The sequence below is a fragment of the Zosterops lateralis genome, assembly GCF_965231275.1.
Source record: "Zosterops lateralis genome assembly, chromosome: 24".
Lineage (NCBI taxonomy): Eukaryota > Metazoa > Chordata > Aves > Passeriformes > Zosteropidae > Zosterops > Zosterops lateralis.
In genome coordinates, this window is record NC_139784.1 from 6,946,951 (window position 1) to 6,972,913 (window position 25,963).

General features: G+C 47.7%; 2 protein-coding genes across 2 annotated transcripts in view; both read left to right on the plus strand.

The window, feature by feature from the left end:
- Positions 1–7,345, plus strand: part of KCNH6 (potassium voltage-gated channel subfamily H member 6) — a 33,111-nt gene extending 25,766 nt beyond the window's left edge. Inside the window, exons 8-14 of the mRNA XM_083877718.1 lie at positions 406–658; positions 1,105–1,298; positions 2,339–2,438; positions 2,701–2,988; positions 3,978–4,158; positions 5,535–5,733; positions 6,073–7,345. Of these exons, the coding sequence (XP_083733844.1) occupies positions 406–658; positions 1,105–1,298; positions 2,339–2,438; positions 2,701–2,988; positions 3,978–4,158; positions 5,535–5,733; positions 6,073–6,360 (1,503 nt within the window). The 3' untranslated portion in view covers positions 6,361–7,345. The remainder of the gene's footprint in view (positions 1–405; positions 659–1,104; positions 1,299–2,338; positions 2,439–2,700; positions 2,989–3,977; positions 4,159–5,534; positions 5,734–6,072) is intronic.
- A 1,281-nt stretch (positions 7,346–8,626) lies between these two features.
- On the plus strand, positions 8,627–23,499 carry DCAF7 (DDB1 and CUL4 associated factor 7). Its single transcript, XM_083877655.1, has 7 exons — positions 8,627–8,791; positions 14,192–14,350; positions 14,646–14,757; positions 15,789–15,907; positions 16,475–16,684; positions 17,253–17,370; positions 17,883–23,499. The coding sequence occupies exons 1-7, from the start codon at positions 8,654–8,656 to the stop codon at positions 18,053–18,055; spliced, it is 1,029 nt and encodes a 342-aa protein (XP_083733781.1). The 5' UTR covers positions 8,627–8,653; the 3' UTR covers positions 18,056–23,499.
- Positions 23,500–25,963: the final 2,464 nt, after the last annotated feature.

A 25,963-nucleotide genomic window follows, 5' to 3' on the forward strand; every position in this document is an offset into this window, starting at 1 on the left:
ATAGATTGAACTGGTTACTTTTATTTATTGCTTGGGACTGCTGTTGTCCCCAGCCACAAGCAGTAAAAGCGACAGGCAGGAAGGGATCCACCAAGGGAAGATCAAAAGATCATTGAGATCACAGAACGATTTGAGGTTGGAAGGGATCTCAAAGATCAACCTGTTCCACTCCCTGCTATGGGCAAGAACATCTTCCACCAGACCAGGTTGCTCCAAGCCCCATCCTATCACGCCTTGAACACTTCCAGGGATGGGAAAATGTCCCCACCTTTGGCTTTCTGGGCACAAGGTCTCCCTGTTTGGCCCCATTGTTTCATGCTGAGCATCACACAACCTCTGAGTTCTGTCACAGCATTCCCTCACAGGGGCAGTGGTGTGATGGCATCTCCCCCTGGCTCTCCACAGGTGCTGAAGGGTTTCCCTGACTGCCTGCAGGCCGACATCTGCCTGCACCTGAACCGCACGCTGCTGCAGAACTGCAAAGCCTTCCGGGGAGCCAGCAAGGGCTGCCTGCGGGCCCTGGCCATGAAGTTCAAGACAACTCATGCACCTCCTGGAGACACCCTGGTGCACTACGGAGACGTCCTCACCACACTCTACTTCATCTCCCGGGGCTCCATTGAGATCCTCAGGGAAGACATTGTGGTGGCTATCTTAGGTGAAAAAGTCCTTCCTTTTGAGAGGGGTGATGGGCGAGGGGCAGAGGGTGATGGGCAGTGAGCAGGGGGCAAAGGGTGGCAGGTGAAGGTAAAGGACTTCCCCACATATTGGGGAAAGGAAGGTTGTTCCCCAGCCTCTGATGAGTCCCCACGCCAGTGGACAGGGAAAGGAGGATCCCTGGGAGATGCCAGGCAGAAGCTGCAAGGGAGAGAGGAGAGCAGGGCGTGGCTCAGCAGTCACCAGCCATCACTGATGACCCACTGCCCTGCCTTGGTGTCACCACCAGTGGTGGCCTTCACAGTGTCATCCCCAGCACACACAGTCAGGCCTGGGGTTTCTGGGCACCCCCTTATTCCTGAGCCCCAAAATCAGGGGTGCTGGACCAGAATATCTGGAGCAGCAGTGGGTACCCACCTCTCCATGATGAGCTGTCTCTTAACACAGGGAAGAATGACATCTTTGGGGAGCCCATCAGCCTCTACGCCCGCCCAGGGAAGTCCAACGCTGATGTGAGAGCCCTGACCTACTGTGACTTGCACAAGATCCAGCGTGAGGACCTGCTGGAGGTCTTGGACATGTACCCAGCCTTCTCTGACAACTTCTGGAGCAACTTAGAGATCACTTTCAACCTACGAGACGTGAGTGCCAGGGCTGCCCCAGGGAGCAATGTGCTCAATGCTCAAATTTGGCAAGTGGGAGGGCTGAAGCAAGGATGTCAGCAGGTGCAACAGCCACATTTCTCAAGGCGTTCTCCAGGGAGTTATGATTCCCCCGCAGCAGGACATGTCTACTGTGTCCTGCTATATGTTTCTGAGCTCTTTGGAAAAGCTGGCACAAGAAGCCATGCCAGTGGTACTCTGCTCTGCAGCACTTGTAAATTACCCACAGGGCTGCCCCAGCCTGGGCAAATGGGCTACACAAGTTTTGAGGCTGCTCAAAGAAATGAGCAGAAATATTCTCATGCTTCATTGAATTGGGTACCAGCTTCCTCTGAAAATTCCTTTTTAAATAATCAGGTTTGCAATCTCTGAAAGGCTTGAAGCATTTTTTGCCAGTGCTGTTTGAACTCTTTTATGGTGTGTGACTGAACTTTGTCCTTTCCTGACTTTTTTTTTTTTCAGAGATCTGAAATATAGAAAAGAAAGTCAAATTCCCTCCATGTCCTGTCCCACTCTGGGATGTCCTGCCACTTCTCAGGGTGCTCCTTCCCTCCCCATGGCCCTGACACCCTTATCTCAGTGTCAGAGCGGCCTCAGGAATCCCTTGAAATCTGAAATCAGTCCAGGAGACACTGGGTGGGAAGGGGCAGTGGTGAAAAGACAGAGGTAGCTTCACCTTCAGAGGACATGGAAAGGGCTGCAGCCCCCATGCAGAGGTATCTTCACCTTCAGAGGACATGGAAAGGGCTGTAGCCCCCATGCAGAGGTAGCTTCACCTTCAGAGGAATTGGAAAGGGCTGCAGCCCCCATGCAGAGGTATCTTCACCTTCAGAGGACATGGAAAGGGCTGTAGCCCCCATGCCAGGTATTTTCACCTTCAGAGGACGTGGAAAGGGCTGTGGCCCCCATGCAGAGGTATTTTCACCCTCAGAGGACATGGAAAGGGCTGTGGCCCCCATGGCACACATGGATGGGACGTGGCCCCCTTTCCCTGGTGACCAGCCCCTCTCATTCCTCAGGCAGACAGCGTTCCCCGCTCGCCCCTCAGCGAGGACTATGAGTGCACCCACCGCCGGGCTCGGCGCCGCAAACGCTCCCTGTGCCAGCCCAACAAGGCCGGTGAGTCCCGCTGCGATGGCAGAGCCCGGCCCCAGGGTGGGAGACTGGGATCATTATCAATGACCACCCTGGCAGGTGTCCCAAAGCGGAGATTGCTGGTGCCTCTGTCCCTGCAAACCATCCTGCAGGCACCCCAACTGCCTTCCCTCCCTCCCTCCCTCCCCTTGGGGTGCCCCAGCCCTGCAGGTATCCTTGAGGGAATGGGAGCTGCTTTTTCATGTGTGGTGCTCCCCAAAACACTGAGTGTTGTGCTGTCCCACAGACCCAGACACGGGCGTCTCTGATGCAGAGCAGTATCACACCTACTCCGAGCTCACCAACCCACAGGACCCGCTGAGCAAGGACCAGTGGGACGAGCTGGGCAGCAGCACCTCTCCCTGCTCCCAGGCCAGCGACGACGAGGCCAAGACCGGCAGCCCTGTGAAAGCTGAGCCCTTCCCCACGCCCAAAAAAGATGAGTTTGCTCTGCCCTCGCTCAGCCTCATCACCACCAGCGTTGGCAACACGGAGGTTGGGAAGCAGGTGGCGGAGAGCAGCCAGTCCTACACAGGTACCCAGCTGGGGGCAGAGCTGGCAGGAGGCTGGGGAGAGACCCCTGGGGATGGTGGCCTTGTCTTGGAGCAGGTCCAAGCTGCTCGTGTGCATTTGAGGGGAGCCACACACCAAGGCCAAGGGTGTTCACTGCCTTTTGTCCCCAGATGGATCTGCCCTGTCCCTCCTGTGCCACTCATGTATGTCAGGGTGGTGGCTCCACGTGTGTGGGTGATGGCTCATGTATGTCAGTGTGGTGGCTCCACGTGTGTGGGTGATGGCTCATGTATGTCAGTGTGGTGGCTCCACGTGTGTGGGTGATGGCTCATGTATGTCAGGGTGGTGGCTCCACGTGTGTGGGTGATGGCTCACGTATGTCAGGGTGGTGGCTCCACGTGTGTGTTGGTGATGGCTCATGTATGTCAGGGTGGTGGCTCCACATGTGTGGGTGATGGCTCATGTATGTCAGGGTGGTGGCTCATGTATGTCAGTGGTGGCTCCACGTGTGTGGGTGATGGCTCACGTATGTCAGGGTGGTGGCTCCACGTGTGTGGGTGATGGCTCATGTATGTCAGGGTGGTGTCTCCACATGTGTGGGTGATGGCTCACGTATGTCAGGGTGGTGGCTCTACGTGTGTGGGTGATGGCTCATGTATGTCAGGGTGGTGGCTCCACATGTGTGGGTGATGGCTCATGTATGTCAGGGTGGTGTCTCCATGTGTGTGGGTGATGGCTCATGTATGTCAGGGTGGTGGCTCCACATGTGTTGGTGATGACTCATGTATGTCAGGGTGGTGGCTCCACATGTGTTGGTGATGACTCATGTATGTCAGGGTGGTGGCTCTATGTGTGTGGGTGATGGCTCATGTATGTCAGGGTGGTGTCTCCACGTGTGTGTTGGTGATGACTCTCCAGGTACTGTCAGGGTGACAGAATCTGAAGCACCTCCACACCAGTGGGGCTGGAGGATGCAGGACAGAAGTGCTGAGAGGTCTCCTCTCCTTCCAGCCACTCCACTGGACATTCCCAACATGTTCACCTTCTGGGAGGACCGGCAGCCAGCCCACCCTGCGGAGCCTCTGCAGCACATCTCACTGGTGCACAGCTCACAGGACCTGCCCCTGCACAGCGACCTCAGGCCAGGGCAGATCGAGTCCAGGCTGGAGCTCCTGCAGGCCCAGCTCAGCAGGTGGGCAGGGTTGGAGAGGACCTGGGGGGCTCTGGGCCATCACCTTCTGCTTTCTAGAGGTGGCCACAGTGGGATTTGTGTGCAGCAACGCCAAATCCTGACCCCTGGGGCACTGCATTCCTGGGGAGGGGGTGGGAGTGCTTTTGCAGCTTCTCAAAGGGCAAGTCCTGACCCCGACTGCAGCCCAGCCCTTCATCTGCTGCTGTGCCACCACCCTTGGCATCTGTCTTCACCCCCAGGATCTCCCACAGTGCCACCTGAGATCTGTCACTTTGCCATGGCTTCCAAACTCAATGCAACTGCAGATATTAAACCATCCACGGGCACGATTGGAGCCCTTTGCAGGCCCCCTCTTCCTGCTGCAAAGACCTACAAGCTCCTCTTATTTGAGCAAATGAGCCTCACAACCATCATTGCCCTCTAAATATAAAAACATACATGATTTTTTCAAACTGACAGAGTAGGTTTAGATTGGATACTAGGAAAAAATCCTTCCCTGTGAGGGTGGTGAGGCCTGGCACAGGCTCCCCAGAGTATCTGTGGCCACCCCATCCCTGAAGTGTTCCAAGTCAGGTTGGATGGGGCTTGGAGGTGCTCTGATGGAAGATGTCCCTGCCCATGGCTGGGGATGGAACTGGAGGAGCTTTAAGGTCCCTTTCAGCCCCAACTCTTCTGTGATTTTTGAAGGAGAAGGAAGAGCCCACACTGGCGGTGCAGGTTTAAGGTCCCCAGGCAGTGCCCACTTAAGGGGCTGACCCTGTGGGCTCTGCTGCCCTTGTTGAGCTCATTTCACCCCACACTTGTGTTTAGGTGTCTCTGCACCATCCCAGCACTGGAGGACAGATCTGCCCACTCTGTGTTGTGACTGTCCTACTGTCCTGCAAGCAGAGCTGTGCCCACTCCTGCCAGAGCTGGTCACTTCAGTCAAGGAAAGAAGGAAGAGACTTCTACTTTTCTGTTTCCTTCTGTTCCTGAGTTAAAAGTGGTTGGCACTTAACCTGCCTTGCCCCATCTGTCAGCACAGGCAGCTGGCCTGGAGAATTGATCCAGATTAAAACTAACCATTGCAATTTTTTCCCCCTCCAGGGTAATTTTAGCTTTTTTTTCAAATCCCACTCCAGATCCCAGTTTGGCTCCACATAAAACTGGGCAGAGGATGATTGAGTGTGGCAGGAGAGAGATGGTAGGATTGATATCTCTCTCTCTCTGGCAGCGCTGGTTTGAAGCTCTCTAAAAACCTCCACAAGCAGCAGGCCAAGCATCACTGCCCTGGGGCAGCAGGGTGGGCACCTCCTCCCAGTGCCTCCCCTGCCCAGCTGCGGGATGCAAACTGCAAACGGGTTCCCTGCGCTAACGCCGGGCTGCTCTGTCCCCAGGCTGGAGTCCAGGATGTCGTCAGACATTAATATAATCCTGCAGCTCCTGCAGCGCCAGCTGTCCCAAGTGCCGCCCGCCTACAGCCCCATCTCGCCCACCTCCCACAGCCTGGCCATGTACGGCCTCGTCCCGCGGAGCCTGGAGCCTCTCGCCCCCTGTGCCCCCCTGGAGGACCAGGAGCTGCCCACCCAGGAGCAGGTGAGGTCACTCTCCTGGCTCAGCATCCCCCCGGGTCCTTCTGCCCCAGTTCTGGGTTCTCTCCAGGCAAGGCACAGCCAAACACACTCATGGGGTCTTGATTTGGGAGCAGATCAGGCCAGTGCATCACTGGTTTGGGGCACAGCTGCCATCCCCAACACTGCCAGGTTGCCTCATCAGTAGGGAAGGAAGTGGGTTCCTCTGCTCTGAGGCTTCCTCAAATGAAAAATAACATTTTGGGGCTCTAAGCCTGATGAGGCTCCAAGGCTGATGAGGAGAGAGCGTGGCTACTTTGTTTTGCTTTTCCCATAACCCATACAATTCCTCATTTCCCACCAGAGCCCGAGCTACACGGAGGTAGAAAAGCTCCACCTGAAATCCAGGGACTCCTTGTCGAGCGGGATGCAGCTCTCTGTGTCATCCGACAAAACCATGACCGTCCACTCCGAGCAGGAGCATCACTCCCCACCTCTCCCCAGCCCAGAGCCTCCCCACCACAGGGCACCAAACACCCAGGGACTCTTGAGGGGCTCTCGTTTCCCTTCCCTCCCCGAGCACTTGGAGGCATCTTCCGAGCACCAGGACATTCAGAGACACCTCTCCGACCCCGTGCTTCCTGGGAGTTAAAGACGTGGGGGCTGCGGGGCGAGTCAAGAGGAGCCTCAACTGCAAGCCCAGTCAGTTGACGTCGATTTTGACTGCAAGGGTAAGACATTGGACAATGCCATTGGCTCAGGGGTTTAATTTGTAGCTATCTTCTGCCACCGTGACAGGAATATGTAGAGTGGCTGGCTTCCGAGGTCAACGTTTTCCAGCGGTTCCCATAGAGTAGATTTCATTTGCACATTAGAGTGAACCTAGAGCAGCTCTGACAGCCACCACCGAGCTGGTGGTTCCCACCAACTCCTCCTTGCCAAGGCTTCCTCCCGAGAAGGGCACAAGCCAAGCGAGTCACAGTGACCACAGGAGAGCAAATCCACAGCTCTCGGCTGCGAGGCTGCTGTGCTGGAAAGCTCTGGAGCAGGGAGCACTGTGCTGGTCCAAGGCTCAGCCCAGCAGAGCCTGCAGGTTTACAGACAGGGTGGTCACAGAGATCTCCATGGTGTGGTCCAGGGGAAACTGCAAGCCCAGGACAAGGACAGAGGACAGAAGCTTTTCCTACTTGACTGCCACTGAGAGGTGAAAAGCCAACAGCCCCTGCCACCTCAGCCTGCTTCAGCAAGAGTCCCAGGGCACTGACTTCTCCAGCAAGGCCGCTCACGCCTTGCAAACCCCCCAACACCCATCCCACAACTCCCCCAGGTAAATCCAACTGGTCAGATGGGCTGGGCATAAAGCACAAAACTCAAAAGCACAATCCCAGAGAGCTGAAAAGCCCCAGACACCCCGTGTCCAGCCCTCCCTCCCAGGCTTCTCTCTTTTGATAAAGGTTCAATAGGTGCTTCCTCCTGGCCATCCCTTCTCCTGGCAGACCACGCAGCGTTCCCGTAGGAGAAGCCCCCGTAGCTCTGCCGCCTCGCCGCTCGGGTAGATGCTGTGATAGTCCTATGCTGCCAGCAAAAAGTCATGTATCCAGCTCCCTTTGAGAGTAGTCAAACTGTGAGCATCTCTTTCTCTGGAGTTTTAGTGTACACTTTGCTAATAAAGATGTTTTTGGCACCTAATGAGAATTACAGCTGAGTTCGTTGGGAGCATCCATGATTTAATTTCCTGTGGTCAAACCCCCTGTTGCTCCATCCAAGGAGTGTCAGGTCAGGAGTGGAGCCTGCAGGGGCTTTGCCCAGCAATGCCTTCCCGAAAGGATGCGCTTGAAGCTCTGCAGTGATTTGGAAAAGCTTTTCTGAAATCCCAGGCAGCTGCGTGTGAGAAATGATCTCACAAATACAACTCGGGCAGAGCTCTGGCCAAGAGTCCTGGCAGTGAGAAGGAGCAGAGCGCTGCACAAAGCGCCGCCAGCATCCCTTTGCATCCCTTTGCATCCCTTTGCATCCCTTTGCGGGGCTGGAGCCGGGACGGGGCATCACCGCCCCCAGCAGGGAATTCAATCAGCCTCTCTCCGCCTCGAGCTGGAGATGCCGGGCACAGCAGAGAGCTCCCCAGGGAGCCACCCGCACCCCTTCCCCCAGTAAGGCGCAGAGCACTCGCTAGTACTGCTGCCAAAAATAAACACCATAATTAACCTCCTGTTAATTAGAGATAAGCCCAGCCCCGTCCAGCACTCGGCCGAGGCGGGACTCGAACCCGCGATACCCTCGTGGGCTGGAAGTGGCCCCACCCGCCCCAGGCTGGCGTGACTGACATCCCTTCCAGCCAATCGATCAACGACAAGGACCCAAGATCCCGCCTCCAGTCACTGCGACCCCAGGTAGCCAATAAGATGCCGACAAGGAGCGCACCCGCCCTCCTGGGCGGGGCCAAGCGCAGCTATAGGTTCCCCCAGCCGGAGCGCGAGCGTCCGTTTGGAGTGAAGGGCGAACTGACCCATAGGAAGCCGGCTCGGGCCGCGCGCACGGGCGGATCCCCCAATAGGCAGCCGGCGCCCTAAATGACAGCCAAGGCATCCAACCCGCGCGCGCCGGGCGGGGCTCCCCGCGTGGCTTCCGTTCCCGTTGTGTGAGAGGCCGAGTCCCAAACGGCCTCAGCGCCGCCGCCGGGTCTGGGCCGGGGCCGGGAGCCGAGCCGGGGCTTCCCCGTTCCCTGCCGCCGCCGCGGGGGCCGAGCCGCGCCTCCCCCGCCGCCCCGAGAGCCGAGCGGAGCCTTCCCCGCTCCCCGACACCCCGGGGGCCGCGCCGTGCCTCCTCCGCTGCCCGTCCCGGGGCCCGCCTGAGCCTCCCCCCGGCCCGTCCCGCCGCCCGGCCCGCTCCGGCCGGGTGTCCCCGCAGGCTCCCTGGGCCCGGCCCGCCGCCCTCCCGGCCCAGCCATGTCGCTGCACGGGAAGCGGAAGGAGATCTACAAGTATGAGGCGCCCTGGACCGTGTACGCCATGAACTGGAGCGTCCGGCCCGACAAGCGGTTCCGCCTGGCGCTGGGGAGCTTCGTGGAGGAGTACAACAACAAGGTGGGTGGGCAGGGATTGGGGCAGAACAGGGGTCGGCCCGCCCCATCCCGGGGCTGAGGTGGGCGGGGGGCTCACCTGTCCACCCTGTCCTGGGCTCCCGGGGCTGTGCAGACCCTCAGGGGCCTCCCCGAGGTGCTGAACCAGGTCCAGGTTCTAACGAGCCTGAGGTGGGGAGAGCCCCGAGTGCTGCTGGCTTTGGGATAAAGCTGCTGCAAAGGCTTCCCCTGACCTCTGAGCTTCGGGAATAACCATTGTGGTGACTTCAACACAAGCACCGCGTGCTGGGAGTGCTCTGTGCTGTAAAGAGCTGAAAACTTAAAGGTGTGGAGTGTGAGATGAGTCTGGATGCTGCTGCTGTAGAAATAAAACAAGGGTCCCCCGGCTTGGGCATGTCTGGCGTTTTGGTCAATACAAAGGAAAGTTTGTGGCCAGGACTGAAGTTTGTAGGTGTTTGTAGATGTTTAAAGAAGTTCCACTTCAATCTGAGGAAGGACTTCTCTCCATTGAGGGTGGCAGAGCAGTGGGACGGGCTGGTCAAGCAACTCGTGGAGTATCCCTTTTCTGGTGACATTCCAAACCCACCTGGACACGTTCCCGTGTCTGTCACCTGCTCCAGGTGACCCTGCCTGGAAAGGGGGGTTGGACTGGGTGATCTTGAGAGGTCCCTTCCAATTCTGTGATGTACAGGGCGTCTGGGATCATGGAAATGAACTGTTCTCATTGTGCTTTCTTGCTGTGGAGGACTTCTGTGTGATAACTTTTTTTTTTTTATAAGTGTATGAACCACTCTGAGTGATTCCTCAGTACTTTTTCCCTGAGAACGAGGGTGTAATGAGGCATGAGATTGTCTCTTGAGTGTTTCCCTGCAAAAAGTGTAAGTGAAGAATGTCACAGTGGTGATAGAGAGTTGTGTGTTCATCTCTCAGAACACACGGAGTCACTTCTGAACAGCCTCCAAGGTGCTGGGCTGGTATAATGAGTTATGTAGAAATAGAAGAGAGATGAGGAGGAGATGGATGAAGTTACAGAGCATTCTGAAATTTCTGTGAAAGTGAAGGTTTGCCAGTAGAGCTTGGTTTGTTGCGTGTAGCTTTGTCAAGGTGTTTAACGGAGATTGTGGAAAACACTGTCAGAAAGTTGGCATTGGGGATGGGGCTCTGTGCAAGGCTGTGGTGACAGGGGGTGACATCTCAGAGGGGTTACATGGCTGCCCTTGCAGCAGCCCTGGACACGGGCTTTGCTGAGCATCAGCACCTCCAGCCTTGTGTGAGAGTTGTCTCCTTTTTCCTGGAGATTTCCTGCTTCTGGAAATGCTGCTGGGGACAGGCACGAAAACTTCTAATTTGTTCAAAGATCAACTCGGAAACATTTCTGTAGTCTGTGCTCTGAGAAGGTAAAACAGCAAATCTGCTCACAGTTGTTGTTTAGAGGTGGCACAATTGGTCAATAAGGGGCTTGTTGCCTGTACCTCTTTAATTTTGGAGCATTCCCTGGGGTTGTTCTCTGTCCCAGTGTGGTTAGATCTGCTTTCTCAGCTCAAGCTTCCAGTGTAAAGCCCCTGAGTCAACTCCTCTCCTCTGTGCTTTACACTCACAGTCGCTGCAGACAGGAATTGTGTAGGGCTGTGTAAATTATCACTGGCTGTAAATATTACCCAGGGCTTCTCTCGACCTGTGAGCTCCAGGAATGATGATTCTCTTGACTTCAGTCCATTTAAGCACCACATGCTGTGAGGTCTGTGTGTGGTGTGAAGAGCTGGAAACTAATTGTGTAAGGATGAGAAAATGCTGCTGCTGCTGCTGTGGAAATAAAGATGATGTATGATTAAAAATTAAACCTGTACAATCAATGCAGTGAAACGTAACCTTCATTTGCTGTGTCTCTGATATTTCAGAGTGATTTTTTTTTTTTTTTCTATTTTTATTTTCTCGTTTGGTGCTTTTTGTAGGAAGGCAGTTAACAGAGAGCTGTCCTGGCTAATTGCAGGTGTTGTTATTGCTGAGTGTTGATGTTGTCTCCTTTACTTTGGGGACTGGAATACTCTTGGGAGTGATGTTTCCTCTGCACTAATCTCAAACTCCTCCAGCTCCTGTCCCTGTACATGGTTTAACCAAAGGCAAAAAAAACAGAAGCTCCCATTTAAATAGTCCATGATATTGTGCAGCAAAGGGCCTGGAGCAGTGGGGTTTGTAGCCTGACTTCTGGGATTAACAGAAGATTTTTTTTTACAGAGTGTGTGTGAAGTTTTGTCCTTCTGCATATAATTTGTCCTTCACGGTTGAGATGTTTTATATTGCAGCCTCTATCATCAAAACGCATTTATAAGTACAGTTGGCGCTAATTAAAAGGATAATGAAAACTGATTTTCATTTTTGGCCTTTTTGCACTCATGATCTTTGCATTCTCCTCTTCAGAGGTTTCTGACAAGGTCCCAATAAAATTTCTCTTCTTTACATTGTAATGGTTTGTTCTTGGAACAACTGGAATTCTTCCATAGTGACAAAAACGGTCTGAAATGGTGTAGCTTGTTTAAGGTCCAACCAAATAAGTGACTCTACCTTTTCCTTATTACTCATTTAGGGTTTCTTTAAAAAGGCTCAATGCCTGGGAGGGAATCAGGGGAAAGAGTGGGAGATTTTTGTCTCATTTGTCTCTGATTTTCTGTTTGAACCCCAACGAGTTTTGGTTCAGCTTGTACACCTTCAATGATCAAGTCACTGCCACAGGAAGACACATGCCTTGCTCTGGTTGGAAGAATTAAATAATTTGAGGTGATGTTTTCTAGACTTGTTGGGTTGGGAAACTGCAGTCAGCCACTGTAATCCCTCAGTGTCACGATGGGAGGGAACAGGTCTTACTGTTTAAAATGCTCCTGGCTGGAGCTTCATGGATCAGGAGTAACCTGTGGAAAACACCAGGAAAGGATGATTTCTGGGATCTATCTGCAGGACAAAACTGGAATCCAGTTTGGGAGTCAGCAGAGGTTGTGCTGTTCACAGCTCGCTCCCATCAGACAAGTTCTGAGCCGGGGATTTCCACCTCAGGCAGAGAGAGTTCAGGGCACTCCTTCTGCCAGAAGGTCATTTGTTCTGTAAGATCCAGCACTGCAAAGAAAGATTGATTGAATGCTGGAGATTAATTGGTGCAGTGACATCTTTCTGATTATACGTGACCCTAAAATAATTGTGAAATGTCGTTTTGGGTAGTTATTAATTAGATTAAAGGGCTGGAGTTTTGGGGGTTTTCAAACTGCTGTGAATTTACTTCACTGTTCCTCTAACCATGGAAGAAAAAGAAGCTGTTACCAACTTGTGCATCATTTAGTTCTGTCTGATTTCTTTTGGATCGAGTTGGAGATGGGATTTTTTTAGAAGTTAAGGAATTCTGATTAAAGGCACTTCTTTACTGACACGCACTGTTGCAATTATGATTTATGTTGGTAAGTGCTGGGATTATAACATGCTAAAATTAGATGTGGACTTTCCTATCTTGAAATGTTGGAGAAACAGATCAATATTTAGCATTCCTAGCTACTGTCATGGCACAATCACAAAACTAATTGAGACTAAAGACACTGATCCTCATTTTCTCCCTGGAAAGACTTACAGGGAGGTGTAGAATGGTTCAAATTGTATCCAGACTGATGGATCTGATCATCACCTCAGTCTTATCTGGGCTGGACCTCAGGCTCTTCAGCTTAAATGTGAATATGCACTGCAGGAATATTTACATTAACACCAGCGATGAAAGGGGATCTTTTTGCTGTTGGAGATTTACTTCTGGTGATTGCTTTGTGTAGGATTAATACTCTCATGTCGAGTGAAAAAACAGCATAAGCAGAGGAGAAACGATTAGAGGTCATTTGTCTTGTGATCCTAACCTTGCCACAAGATTTTCTATCACCAAGGACAATTTGCTTTCCTTTGTAAAATCTGCTTAAGTATTTCTGATCCCTAAAGGAGTTAGAAAGCTATTTGTCAATGCCTTCAGAGGTCTGGGAGATTTTTGACTGATTTATATAATGAGTGGTTGTAATGAAGAGAGGCCAAGACAGGCTGTATTTCAGTTTTTTGGAAGCATCTTTTAGTGTTTGTTATGGGATGGAAAGGATGGAACTTCTCACTGTGAGGGGGGAAGGTTTGCATTTAAAACAATCTCTAAATGAGCTCATACAGCAAAAATTAATAAGACTTTAAGATCCAATGAAGCATTTGTTGGTTTTTCTGTCATGGGAGAAAAATGTGATAGATTTCCTGTCTAGTTGAAATGTGTAGTTTATTAGACAAATTGCTTATCCCAGAATAAGCATCAATTTAGGATTTTTTTTCAGATAAACATCCTAGAAAAAGTGCAATAAGCTGCTATTCCCAGGAGGAAGCTGCTGTGTGGAAAGTAGTAGGAAATTCCTACTGTGAGCAGCTTATAATCTAATTGTAGTGAGCCATCCCCGTGGTGTTTGTGTTTGTGTTTGAGCAGCATTTCACACCGTGGCACTTTCATCCTCTTTGGCTCCTGGAGTCACTGCAGGTTAAACGAGTCCTCCCAGCACCTTTTTGTTCTCTGCACACTTTCTGCTGTGTCAATATTTTTCTAATAACATCATGTCTGGGGCTTCCAGCATTACTTCAGTTGTTGTCATGACCAGGCTGAATGGAGATGTTTTGCATCATTCTCACAATGGGACAAGTTTGACCCTTTCCCCTGACACATCCCTGTGCAAAAATTCTAATTTGGAACTCAGTTACCTAAAATGTTCTGCTTTCTTAGTCTGTTCACACAAAACATTTGAATAATTATGTAACTATTTGAGCTCCTCAATTTTTTTTTTTTTTTTTAAAGTTTGAGTTCTGTTTTACTTTCTTCCTCTCTGATGTGATTAATTTATGAGTTTTTTTCATGCATTTGTGACAGAACATTTTGGGTCGTGTGGTGATGAAAAAGCTTCCTGACATGATCCATCACAGTCTGCAAGGTTATGGCCAAAAATTCCATAAAATGTGCTTTAATTGTGCAAACTGCAGCTTGTTTTGCTCTCTCTGAAGATGGCATTGCCAGCACCAGTTCAGTTAAGGATGGATTACAAGAATGTTTGTGCAGTTTAAGTCTGTGATTTAAACTGGGCTTTGCAATGCGGAAAAGAGAAGGGTGGTCTTTAATCCTTTAGCATTGGATTTCAGTCCATTTGGGATCATCTCTTCAAATCAAAGCACTGTGGAGATGCTTCTCTTTACTTACATGCCCCAGCAGCACTTTAACAATTCCTCATTTCATCGACATGATGATCCTTTTATGTTGTCCTTGAGGTGGCAGAAAATGTCCTGAAACACACTCAGTCTTAACGCTGTCATTAGAAATCAGTATTTTGATAAAACGCTTTCTTTTAAATACGGTTTCTCACAGGTGCAGCTCGTTGGTTTGGACGAAGAGAGCTCAGAATTCATTTGCAGGAACACCTTTGATCACCCCTACCCCACCACAAAGCTGATGTGGATCCCAGACACCAAGGGAGTTTACCCAGACCTGTTGGCCACCAGTGGTGACTACCTGCGAGTGTGGAGGGTGAGTAAATCCTCCCTAGGAAAAGATGAACCATGAATTGTGTTTTATATATATATATATATATCGATCTCTTTTTCATTCGAGACAAGATTTTCTTCACTGCAATAATGTGACTATATGAAGACTGTAAGAGATGCAGAATTATCATGGCAATTGCTGTTTTAATCAGCTTATTGGAGTTGGAGGTGGTGGCTGTGAGAGGAAAGAAACCTGGGATTAACTCCTAATGCTTTGTGCCAGTGGAACAAGTCAGGGGATGTTGTTTTTTAAGTCAGATGTTTTATTTTCTCTAAAGGTGGGTGAAACGGAGACCCGGCTGGAGTGTTTGCTGAACAACAACAAGAACTCGGATTTCTGTGCTCCACTGACATCATTTGACTGGAACGAAGTGGATCCTTACCTGTTAGGTGAGACTAACAAAATGTTACGGTTTTGGCACACTTTTGAATTTAGTCTGATGAAGTCTGGGCTGTAACTGCTGCTGTGTCACTGCACGTCCACTGCTAATCTGATAATTAACCACAAAGTGCTGCACCGTAGAAACTGCTGGTTTTTTACATTAAAAAATAAAAACAATTATCTCATGGAGATTTATTTTTTTTTTCATTGAAAGGTGCCCTGTCCAGTGCAGAATGTGTCACTCAGGGATATTTGGGGATAGGGACTCTTGGCCTTCAGGGCTGGTAAGATGTTGTTGCAGTGCTGAGTAAGGATGTGCATCAGCACTGTGACTTATTTCAGAGTGTTCTGGAGTGGATATAAAACTCTGCACTGAGCTGTGTGTTTTTTGAAGCCATTTCAGCAGCAGGAGGAGAGAGCCAAGAGTCCTTAATTCAGCTGGAGGAGGGGGCTGAATACTTAAGGTTTAATTATAGCCTACTGGACAAATTGTGAATCCAGGATGACTGATGCAGAGGTTTGTGTCCCAGAAGAGAAGAGCCATTTATGTCAGGGGGATTTGCCTGGAGATTAACAGTGATAATATGTCATAGTAATTATTTACTACATGATTTATTTTTCGTTACATGTCTCATCTCTTAAGAGCTTTACTGCTAACCCCACCTTCAGCCCACAGCAGCAATCAATTAATAATAACACGCCATCAAAACACTGATTGAATTTGGGGTTTGGCATGCACAGGAGATGTACAGGATGGGAAAGTTGATCTCAGAGTTACATCAGGCTTCTGAACAGATTGAAGCAGACATGAGCTATTTACACTTTATTCCTGTGTGGAGGGCTATTTCTGCAGCTAAAAGGTTTGGGTCATTGAAATGCATGGAAGACTGCTGGCTGTTTGACATTCTTGATTTTAGTTCTGTGCTGTTCTCATGGCTGTTTTGATCTGTAGGCGTTGGGGGATGTTACATTAACCCAGGAAGTGATTAAATCATTTGTGACAATATTAATTTTGCTAATAAAAGTGGTTTTGTTTCAGGTACCTCTAGTATTGACACAACCTGCACTATTTGGGGTCTGGAGACAGGACAGGTTCTGGGAAGAGTAAATTTGGTGTCTGGCCACGTGAAGACCCAGCTTATTGCACATGACAAAGAGGTGAAGGGGGGTTTTGATTCTTTACATTGCATCTTCTTAAAGCAGTAGGAAAGGAACAGAACTTTTTCATTTTCCTCCTTTTTTTTTTTTTTTCTTGGGCAGTTTAATGATTCAAAAAGATCATTTATATAAGCTTGTATACAGTTTTTCTAAGATTGTATACAGTTTTGAGTACCTAAATACTGTTGGCTATCAAAACAATTTTTTTTACTCATCACAGACTCTTGACTTAAGAATGTGCTCGTTTTAACAGATTGTGCTCCAGAATATTGTAGAAAAAATGAGGTAAAACATCAAATTACACTTGAAACCAACTACACATCAAAGTCATTAAACAGCTTGCAAAATTCTTTTCCTTTCAACAACTAAAGTAAAAAAACCCCAAGTCTGGGCAATTGATATGTTTTAGTTTCAGCGAGCGATGCCGTAATTACACAAACACTCATTTCCCGCTTTTGGCAAGCGTAATAACTCAGCAGTGGCGGGGAGCAGGAGGCATTTTCCAGGCTGTGCTGACCCTGGCTGCCCTGGCAGTGCGGGGTGTCAGCTGTGCCTCGCCCCGGGCAGGTGTACGACATCGCCTTCAGCCGCGCGGGCGGCGGCCGCGACATGTTCGCCTCGGTGGGCGCCGACGGCTCGGTGCGGATGTTCGACCTGCGCCACCTGGAGCACAGCACCATCATCTACGAGGACCCCCAGCACCACCCGCTGCTGCGCCTCTGCTGGAACAAGCAGGACCCCAATTACCTGGCCACGATGGCCATGGATGGCATGGAGGTGAGGCAGCAGCTCCTCTCCCCTACCCGCTTTTCACGCAGGAGGTGACTTGGGACTGATTTAACACAAGTGTTTAAGGTAAAGGGGCAGTGTCAGTACCCCAAGTATGATTAAGGACTAGTTCTTAGTGCATTAAGGAGTGAAAGAAGTGACTTTGGCATTATAAACTTGAGCTTTATGGGTTGTATATATTTCAGCTGATTTTTTTAAGAGGAGTCTGTGAACAGCTGGGCAATAATTTTCACCTAAAATCTTAACTGCAGGTGTTTTAGTCACCTTGTTCTTTCCCAGGGTAGTTTTAGTTTGTTACCAAGGTTCCTTCAGGGAAGCACAGTTTGTTTGCCATTGTGGCCTAACTCACAAGCCCCCTGTGAGGTCTGAATTCTTTTGGGACATATGAAACACTGACCAACTTGAAGCTGTTTTTTAGGAACAGGGCTTGCTTGCCAACCACATCCTTTAGGAAAGAGCCATGTTTATAGCCTTGTCTCAAAATATTTCAAATTTTGAATAAATTAATTTGTAAAAATGCAATTTATTAATGTAGTTGGTTTTTTTTTTCCTGAAGGTTGTGATTCTGGATGTCAGAGTTCCCTGCACCCCTGTTGCCAGGTTAAACAACCACAGGGCATGTGTAAATGGGATTGCCTGGGCACCTCACTCTTCCTGCCACATCTGTACAGCAGGTAAGTGTGACCCACAGGGTGATCTCAGAGTCTTTCCCTGCATTTACAAAATCCTCTTCATCCTAAAGTTTATGCAGTTCTCTGCCTGCCTTTTGCTAAAGAATACTTGCAATTTAGAAGCCTTTTATTAGTGGCTTTCCTAAAATCTTACAAAAATAGACACCCACTAGAGTTTATTGTGTGGAAGTGGTGAGCCCAGTAGCCAAACTGTGCATTGGCTCTGGCTAAGCTCCTGCTATTTCAATGCTCCTTAGCTTTTTTGCAACTCAGTTCTTAAGTGTTTTCTACTGTTAGGAGTTCCACTGGTCATTTGTTTATCAGCTCTGTCTTGGATAATGTATAATGGTCCAAGTTTATTTTGCTGGAGCATAATCGTGTTGTATCTGGCTTGAATATGGCTCAGGACTGGAACAGCCGTGTCTTACCTGGCTCCTTGGCTGTAGGCCTGCAGTGGGCAGGTCTGGAGACATTGTCACACTCTGATTTTACTCCCCTTTCTTGTCTGTGTGCAGCGGATGATCACCAGGCTCTCATCTGGGACATCCAGCAAATGCCTCGTGCCATTGAGGACCCAATCCTGGCCTACACAGCCGAGGGAGAGATCAACAATGTTCAGTGGGCATCCACCCAGCCAGACTGGATAGCCATCTGCTACAACAACTGCCTGGAGATCCTCAGAGTCTAACTTTGCTGCTTCATGCACAGTGAGGCAGGGCTGTGTCATTCCCCCTCCCCTCTAAAGTAAGAACACCACCAGTCAAGTGGCCAGTATCTATTGTTGCTTTGCATCTACTGTTACAAGAAACTGTTACAAGAATCGATGGCAGGGGTCTCTCCTGTCTCTCAAGACTCTAAAATGCAGAGACGTGCTGAGCCTCTTGGACCTTCTGGGTTCTGGTTTTCTTGTGAAATTCTTTTTCCCCCTCAGTAAAAGTTCTGTATATTTGTTTGTTGACTGTATTAATAAGCTTGCAGGCTTTTAAGTTGCTGCATATGTCCATGTGTTTGTCAGCCAGCTGAGGCAGCACATCCACCAGTTTAATAGATGCAGGTGCAAAAACAAGGTGGGGAGGGGGGAAAAGACAATGATGTTAACGGCCACCTTGGCAGGAATCTTTATCATTCCTGTTGTTGCTGCCTCTAAACTGTTTCAACGTTTGTATGTTTTTTATATATTGGGCTAACTTTCTATTGAGTAAGGTTTTTCTCCCTAATTCTTACTTTTGATATGTGATCCACTTCCATATGTCCAAAGCAGGACCTGTTCATGGATACAAACCACAGTAACACTTGCAGGCTGCCTGGCAGTAAAGGCCTGCCCGAATTAACTGTTGCCTTGGCTCCCTCTATCTGGTGACCTGGGCAGAATCTTCTGGTGCTGTGAAGTACTTGTTGCACAATTTCCTTTACACTTTTCTGATGCTCAAGGCAGTTGTTAACTATGGTAGGTCTTATTTTTAAATTCTAACTGAGTTTGTGTGTATCCTGCAGTGGTGTTAGCAAACAGAGCGGTGATAGGTTGAGAGAGAAGATCCATGCGTGGCATGAGCTCTCAGGAGGTAAGCAACTCCTGAAAAAAATGTATTTGTAATGGACTTGGGATTGACACTTCCAATCAAATGATTTCCCCTCGGAAGACTTACCTTACCTAAATCAAAATAAAATGGTTTCACACTTTGTAGCTTGCTTGATTGGCAAATAACGTGAGCAAGATTTTGTGGTTGGGCCGTACTTCAGAGGTTGTGTTTGGCCTGTGTTCCTGGGAGGTCTTGAAGGCAGTGCAAAGCAATCTTTTTGTCAAGTGTATTTGCTTTGTACTGCCAGGTCTTGTTGAATGAACAAGACAAGTCAGAAAAGCTGGTCTGCTATCCAAAAGAAAGCTATTTTTTTTTTTTTTTGAAAGAAATTACTCCCTAATGTGTTGCACAAAGGTGGATTTAGAAGGAAAGAAACTGTGCCATTGAGGCCAAGGTTTGGCATTTGTCACCCTCCTGACTTTGGGGGATGTGCCAGAGGGCCTCTGTTGGGAATAGTGGATCACTCCACAATAATACTGTTCAATGAAAGCTGAGTGGATTAGGCAAGATAAAAATCTTTGTTGAAGTCTACCTGTTACACAGGTCCTGTGCTGAAGGCTCTGCAGTGCTCTCTGATGAAGACAGAGCTGGTCTGCAAGGGTGTGCAGCCCAGTTTCCATGTGAATGTCAGAAACCATCAAAATTCTTCCCACCTAATGAGTATTCACCTGTGACTGGAGGTAGATTATAAATAGGACAGTGGCAAACTTGCATCTTGTCAGTTGATGCAGGAAAGGCAAGTTGGGAAAGCAATTGCTGTGGAACAGTGAAGCTGACACTGAGAACATTGTCAAATACAGAACAGAATCTGCAAAGTTTTGTCATTTTGGACGTAGAGAAATATCTCTTCTGCAGGCTGCTTCTCACTGCGGAGCTCAGAAAAGCATTGCCTCAGGAATTTGATAGGAATTCATTAGGGACAGCTGTATTCCATCACTCCTTTTGATAGCAGAGGACCAAGAGACCAACACTGTTCAAGCTGATGTTTTGTCATTGACACTCTGTGTTCAGTTGTGGGATTTCTGACAAAGCTTGATTTGACTTGAAGGTCAATTTTTCTTACAACACCAGAACTGAGAGGAGTGTGTTCCACAGGCAGGCTTTAGCTAGATGTCAGAGCAGTGTTAGCCAAACAATTATTTATAACTTTTTACAATAGCACTTCATCTGAAACAGGAAAAAACTTCTGTAGAATAAAGTGAAAATTGGGATTTTCCTCGCAGGAGTATCTAATGGCATTCACAGCTTTAGGAGTCAATCTGAAACACATTCACAGGCTTGTCATGCTCTGCTTAATTACAAATGGCAGGCAAAACGTGCTGTTACTAAGAGGGAATTACCTGCAATGTCAGTACTTTCTATGTCCCCTTTTAGTTTCAGAGTTTATTCCTGTGCAGATGGCGTCAGTCAAAGATGAATTCTAAGATGATGAGAAGAGAGTTTGTATAAAGGAGCTTGTAGTCTGAATAGCCAGGTGGATTCTGATTCTGTTGGAAAGTAATTCTTTTAGAGACCTGAGGAGGATCCAGTGTGAGTTCTTCCATCTATGAAACTCCTTGAGTCTATTTGTGGACTTGGGCACTTTTTCCAAATGCATCAAAGGCAAGTGAAGGAATCTTGGAGGTTTCAGTGGATTCTAAATAAAGCCTATATCCTGTTTTTTTAGACAGTTGGGATGCCTTCTGGATCTACAGCATATTGCTTTGGGCATAATCCATTGTCATTCTTCACATGAAATTGCATTTTAAATCACTAGAGGCTGTTTTGGCACAGGGAAATGATACTTAAAATAACTTCAAAGATGTCACTTGAAAGGTTAATGAGTAAAAAGACATGAAAATCCTCACGGGTGAGGTGTTCTGTAGTGCAAATGGCACATCTATGTAGACAAGGAAGGGAGAGACTTGGTGCCCTTTTGCCAGAAGCTGCTGACCCAGTGACAGGGTGGGAAATGCTCTGTTTGGTGGGCCAGGTTAATCTGCAAGATAAAACAAACCCTGACACTTGTCACTGCAGCTGTGAATTGAAATAGACAGTTTATCACATTCCCCCTGCTTGGCACTCAATTTTCTTGGGTGTAAAGCCCCAATAAACATTATTTTTTCCCTAAAGTTCATGAAAAGAAATACTTTGATATTCAATTTCATCTTATTTGGTGCTTACTGCACAAGCAGAGGATACAACTGCCTGCAATCAGCTCGTGTTTTTTGAGTAGAAAGATTAAGGGAAGAGCAAACACAGGTGAGGTGAGCAAAGCAGAAAAGCACGTGCTGCTGTTGGTGCAGCTTTGTGATTCTGGGGCAGAAATACTTCTGAGAGAGGTAGTTCTCTATCACTGCTCCAGCTGATTCATTCAGAGACTAAACTGTTGTTTGGTTGGTATGTTCTGTTCAAACCAAGCTTTCCACAGATTCTCGCTATTATGTGGGCAACCTGCTGACTCTCAGCCAGGAGATGTTGACAGTGTAAAACCTGTTGGTGAGGTGAGAACCCACAGTTAACAAGTTGAATGTTGAATTAGTGTGTAGAGTGCCAACTCTGTGAATTGTCTAAATGAGGGGGGCTGTGGTAGCTTTGCATCGATGGGAATTGTACTTGTGTGTGCAGGGATTTAAAAGACAAGGATTTGAGTGCTTTGACAATCTATTTAGAAAGAAAACACAGTGGTTTCAAGTAATACGAAAGGAGTCTGCTAAAACAGGTTGTTTCTTATGGAACCTTGAAATGTGTTTAACGGGGGAGGCATTGCCTCTCATAAGTCAAAGTTAATGATCCTTTCAAAACTTAGGGATAATTATTCTACTGAATGTTCTGGATAATATTAAAAAAAGCTCTAATTTTGCCTCGTGGTGCAATGAGAAGCTGCCTCAGTCTCAAGTGTAGATCACAGCCTGGCAGAGGCCAGGTGAGGGGAGGAGTCTGATGTAGGGAATTCACAGATGTTCAATGGAAATGAAGAGCTGAGTGTGTCAGTTTTCTTCTCTTGCAGATGGCACTTTAACAAGTATATTTTTGGTAAGATTAGGAGGAGTGATCTTTTCCTCAGCCCTTGTAGGGTAGGCATTTGTCTGTGTTGTGTAGAAAATGTTAAATAAGGACCATCACCAAAATCCTAAACTGGGGACATGGTGGACCCTCACTTGTCTTTACTGAAAGCCAAAAATATGAGCACTTGACAAGGCTGTAAATGTTAAACTGAAGCTTCATGTTCTGAAACTGTCACTGTCCTGTAAGGCCAACCCAAGGGATGTAGTGCTGTGTGTCCCCCAGAGAGTCCTTTTTATTTAGGAACTTAGTGGTGTTTGGGAATTCTCTTCTTTACCACTGGGACATGATGGGTGGCAGTGCTGGGTTGGTTGTACAGGGATGTGCCTGGATTCTTTGGGTGACTTGAATTTTGTGAGAGGAAAAACTCCAGCTGCTGCCTGTGAATTCACACAGCCTGAAACATGGAACTGGCCAGCTTGTTAATGGTGTTTTAACTCTTTGCAGACACCCTGGAAAGGATGAGCAGCAGCACAGGCAAGCTCTGGGCTAACAGACTGCACAGTTTCAGTCCCATCAAAGTCCTAAAAAAGGGTTGAGTTTTCCCACTGCTCATTGCAAAGTGGTTTGGGTCCAGCACCTCAAATGCAAACTGTTATCCTGTCAGGTCACACAAATTCTCTCTTAACTCGTGTTTCCTGCTTTCTACTCTCAGGCCAATATTCCAGAGCAAGCCTGTATTTACTATTCTGTGGGCATGGAGAGCAATGAGCAAGGTACTGTCAACTCTGTCCCAGTTTTTTCTTGCTCTTTGCAGAGAATCCAGGGAGTTATTTGTATGTGGCACTTAAAGAGCACTTTGTGATGCAGCTGTGCTTCCCCTGCTTACCCAGGAAGAGTCAGAAATGTTTCATTCTTGAGGGTATTGAGGAGAGTTTAGGATGCCCCTGACTCAGTTTGTTTTCTGGAAGAGATCTCCAGAACTTCCAATCAGCACCTTTCACCAGCAGTGAAAAGAACAGTAATTAAAAATGCAGCTAAACATCAGTCACTGAAGGCTCATCTGGTGATTCATGGCAGACACCTGATGCAAAGGCACTTGTGAGAGTGGCTGCTGCCCGTTTTAGGTGGCAAGTGCGTCTGCCAAGGACCTCAGTGGCCTTTTCTGCAGCCTCTGATACTCAGCATCAAGCAAGAATTTCCACAGTCATAAAAAATAATTAAAATTATCTCAGTGGCTTCCATCAAATCTGTCTCTTTTCAGGAAATCTAACAAAGTTAAGGAAATAAGCTATTTCCTGACCAAAATATTGTGGCCATGTGCAGCTGTAAACCTGTGGGTCCAGCTCCCATCCCTTGGAGTTTGCTTTCCATGTGCAGCACATGCAACTCCAGCCCCCTCTCAGTGCCGAGGGTGGGTCTGTGGGATCCTGGCAAGGCAGAAAGGCAAGAACCAGAGCAGGACTGAGTTCCAGTGCAGCTGGAAAAAGGTACGTTGCTTTTTTTTTTTTTTTTTTTTTTTTTTTTTTTTTTTTTTTGACAATTTGGGAAATAGGAATTATGAAATCTACTATTTAAAAAGAACCTTTTTTTTTTTTTAACCCTTGGGTTGCTAGCAGTGTAAAATGTAATTTAAATCCATCGCGCCAAAGCATTTTTGTTGCCAGTAGCCGAGTAGGAGAAACTTTTAGGTGTGTTTTCCCTTCTGCTCTTCCCATTCACAGTCCCATTGTGGTAATTTCCTGAAGGTGTAATCTTTGTAGCATGATTGTACAAACATCCATATGAGATCCCTGACTTCTTGTTCTCACTAGAGTATGTTAAAGCAATAGTAATTTTACTTCTGTCCTTTTCTCCACCTGCAACTTCGCTACTATTCTGTCCTAGAGGAATCCCAGTATCCTGCTATTCAACAGACATGTATTGTTGACATGGATAACTGCAGTGTCCCTATATTCCTTTATTTTTTATGGAGAAAATATAAAAAGGGTTTGTTACAATGGATTTTAACACCTGAGTCATGGAACCATATTGTTGAAACTCTGTAAATTTTAAGGCAATTTTCTGAACTCGCTTGAAAGTGGAATGTTGCATCCTTTTATGCTATTTCCTGCTTCCTATGTAGTTTTATTCGGATTTTTTAACCTTCTTTCTAAGTTTCGGCCTCCTGTGTATTAGGTACAGTATTTTCTGCCTTTCATACTTTGTAATAAAAATGGAACATTTGTAGATCGACTGCAGTTCACTGTGTGATGAGTGAAAACCTCGGGGGGAGCAGGGAACCACAAATGAACTTTGTTTCTTCTGTGTGGAATTTGTTGCTGTAAGAGGAGGCTGATTGCTTTGCCTTGTCTCTGCAAAGCTGGTGAAGTATATTGATCCCTCATCCTACAAATACCCAAACAAACTTGGTAATTCCAGCAGCTCTCAAGTTGCAAGTTTCCCCAAATAATTACATTATTACCAACCCAGTCAGGACAGAACTCCCACAGAATGGTTAATGCAGCTGTACATTAAATATTTGCTTTCTTAAAAATCTGCTGTGGGGTCCCTGTATTCAATCAACAATGCTTTGCTTGTTCCCTGCACAACAAATGGGAATTACCTGCTGTGTGGTTTTGTTTTTAAGATGAGGGGAAGAAGGATTTTTTTTAGAATTCAAATAATTAGTCTCTGAGGGTGTTTTGAATGCAGGCAAAGGGGAAACAAAGCAATTGGGCACTTCTGTAGCTCTAAGTGTCTCCTGGGCAAGGTCACCTCTCTTAAAGGGTGTTTTTTCCACACACAAAGTCACTGCTGTCGTGCCTGGAATTGGGACCAAGAGGGGAATAGCGTGGCAAAGCTTGGAAATTTGTACCTTAGGCCTTGGCAAGCAGGACTGATAACTTCCTTAAGTATTTAGATTTAAATCTAGTTCAACTAAACAGCTAGATTTCTTTCTAATTCTTTGTGTACTGGCTTTGAAATAAAAGCTAATTAAGCTTCATGACCACAGTGGAAAGAGTTGCCTGCAAAGATGCCGTGGTGGTTTTTAAGCTATATATGGACTTTGTGTTAGTAACCCCTGCTCAGGAAAAAATACTTTGTTTCTAAGAATTGTTTGTCTTTTACCCTAGAAATGTATTTGCATCCTCATAGATTATTTCCCCTCCCCGGATCTGGGCTTTGGAATACTTCAGAAAAAACTTTCAGCTACGACTACAGTGGAAAGAGGCAGCTTGTGCAAATACGAGCAGTGCAAAAAGTGGTGGACTGGTAAATAACAAGGGAAGCAGGTTGCCTGTCAGTGTGGCAAAATAAGTGCCATAAAATGATGTAAAGGAACATGGGTAGAAAAAAAAAGACGAGAGGGGTTCTGCCTTTTGTAAATATTATGGAACAGCCAACATCTGGCACAGCTGCCTTGCTCTGTGACCATGGGAAGGTCCCTGCTCTGACACCAGCTGTAAATGAAAAGCACATAATTAATCAGCTGTCAGTAAATGGCTCAAAAATACTCGAAATAAAACCTCAGTGGTAACACAGTGCTCAGCAATAGCTGAAGAGAAAAAGTGGTCTCAGGGATTATTCTGGGGCCCGTGACTGGGAGAAGCATTTAATTTTGAGCTTTTTTCATTCGTGATATTTTAGAAACAGTCCAGGCTGTCAGCTCAGAGGAAGTAATGATCTAAAAGCATATAATATTTTTAACGTTCTTCTTCACCTTCCATCTAATTTTGCCATTCCAAAGGCAGAACAGCTTGTGGTTTTTAACCAGCTTCAGAGCCCCCTCTGCTGGAATGCTGTTGGCAGCCAGGCCCAGCCTGGGCAGCAGGACAGGGACAGGGGCAGGCTGCTCCTCCTGGCTGAGAAAAGCTGTTTCAGGGGGTTTTACAGGAGATTCGTGTCTTCTGCTGGGGCAGAGATACCTCTAGGCCTGTCTATATCCTGCCACGCTGTCCTGGAGTTGGATAATGATGATATAGTGTTCCATTCACTTTGTTTTCAAAGCTGAGAACACAACAAGAAATTTTTAGGAGAGACAGGACTGC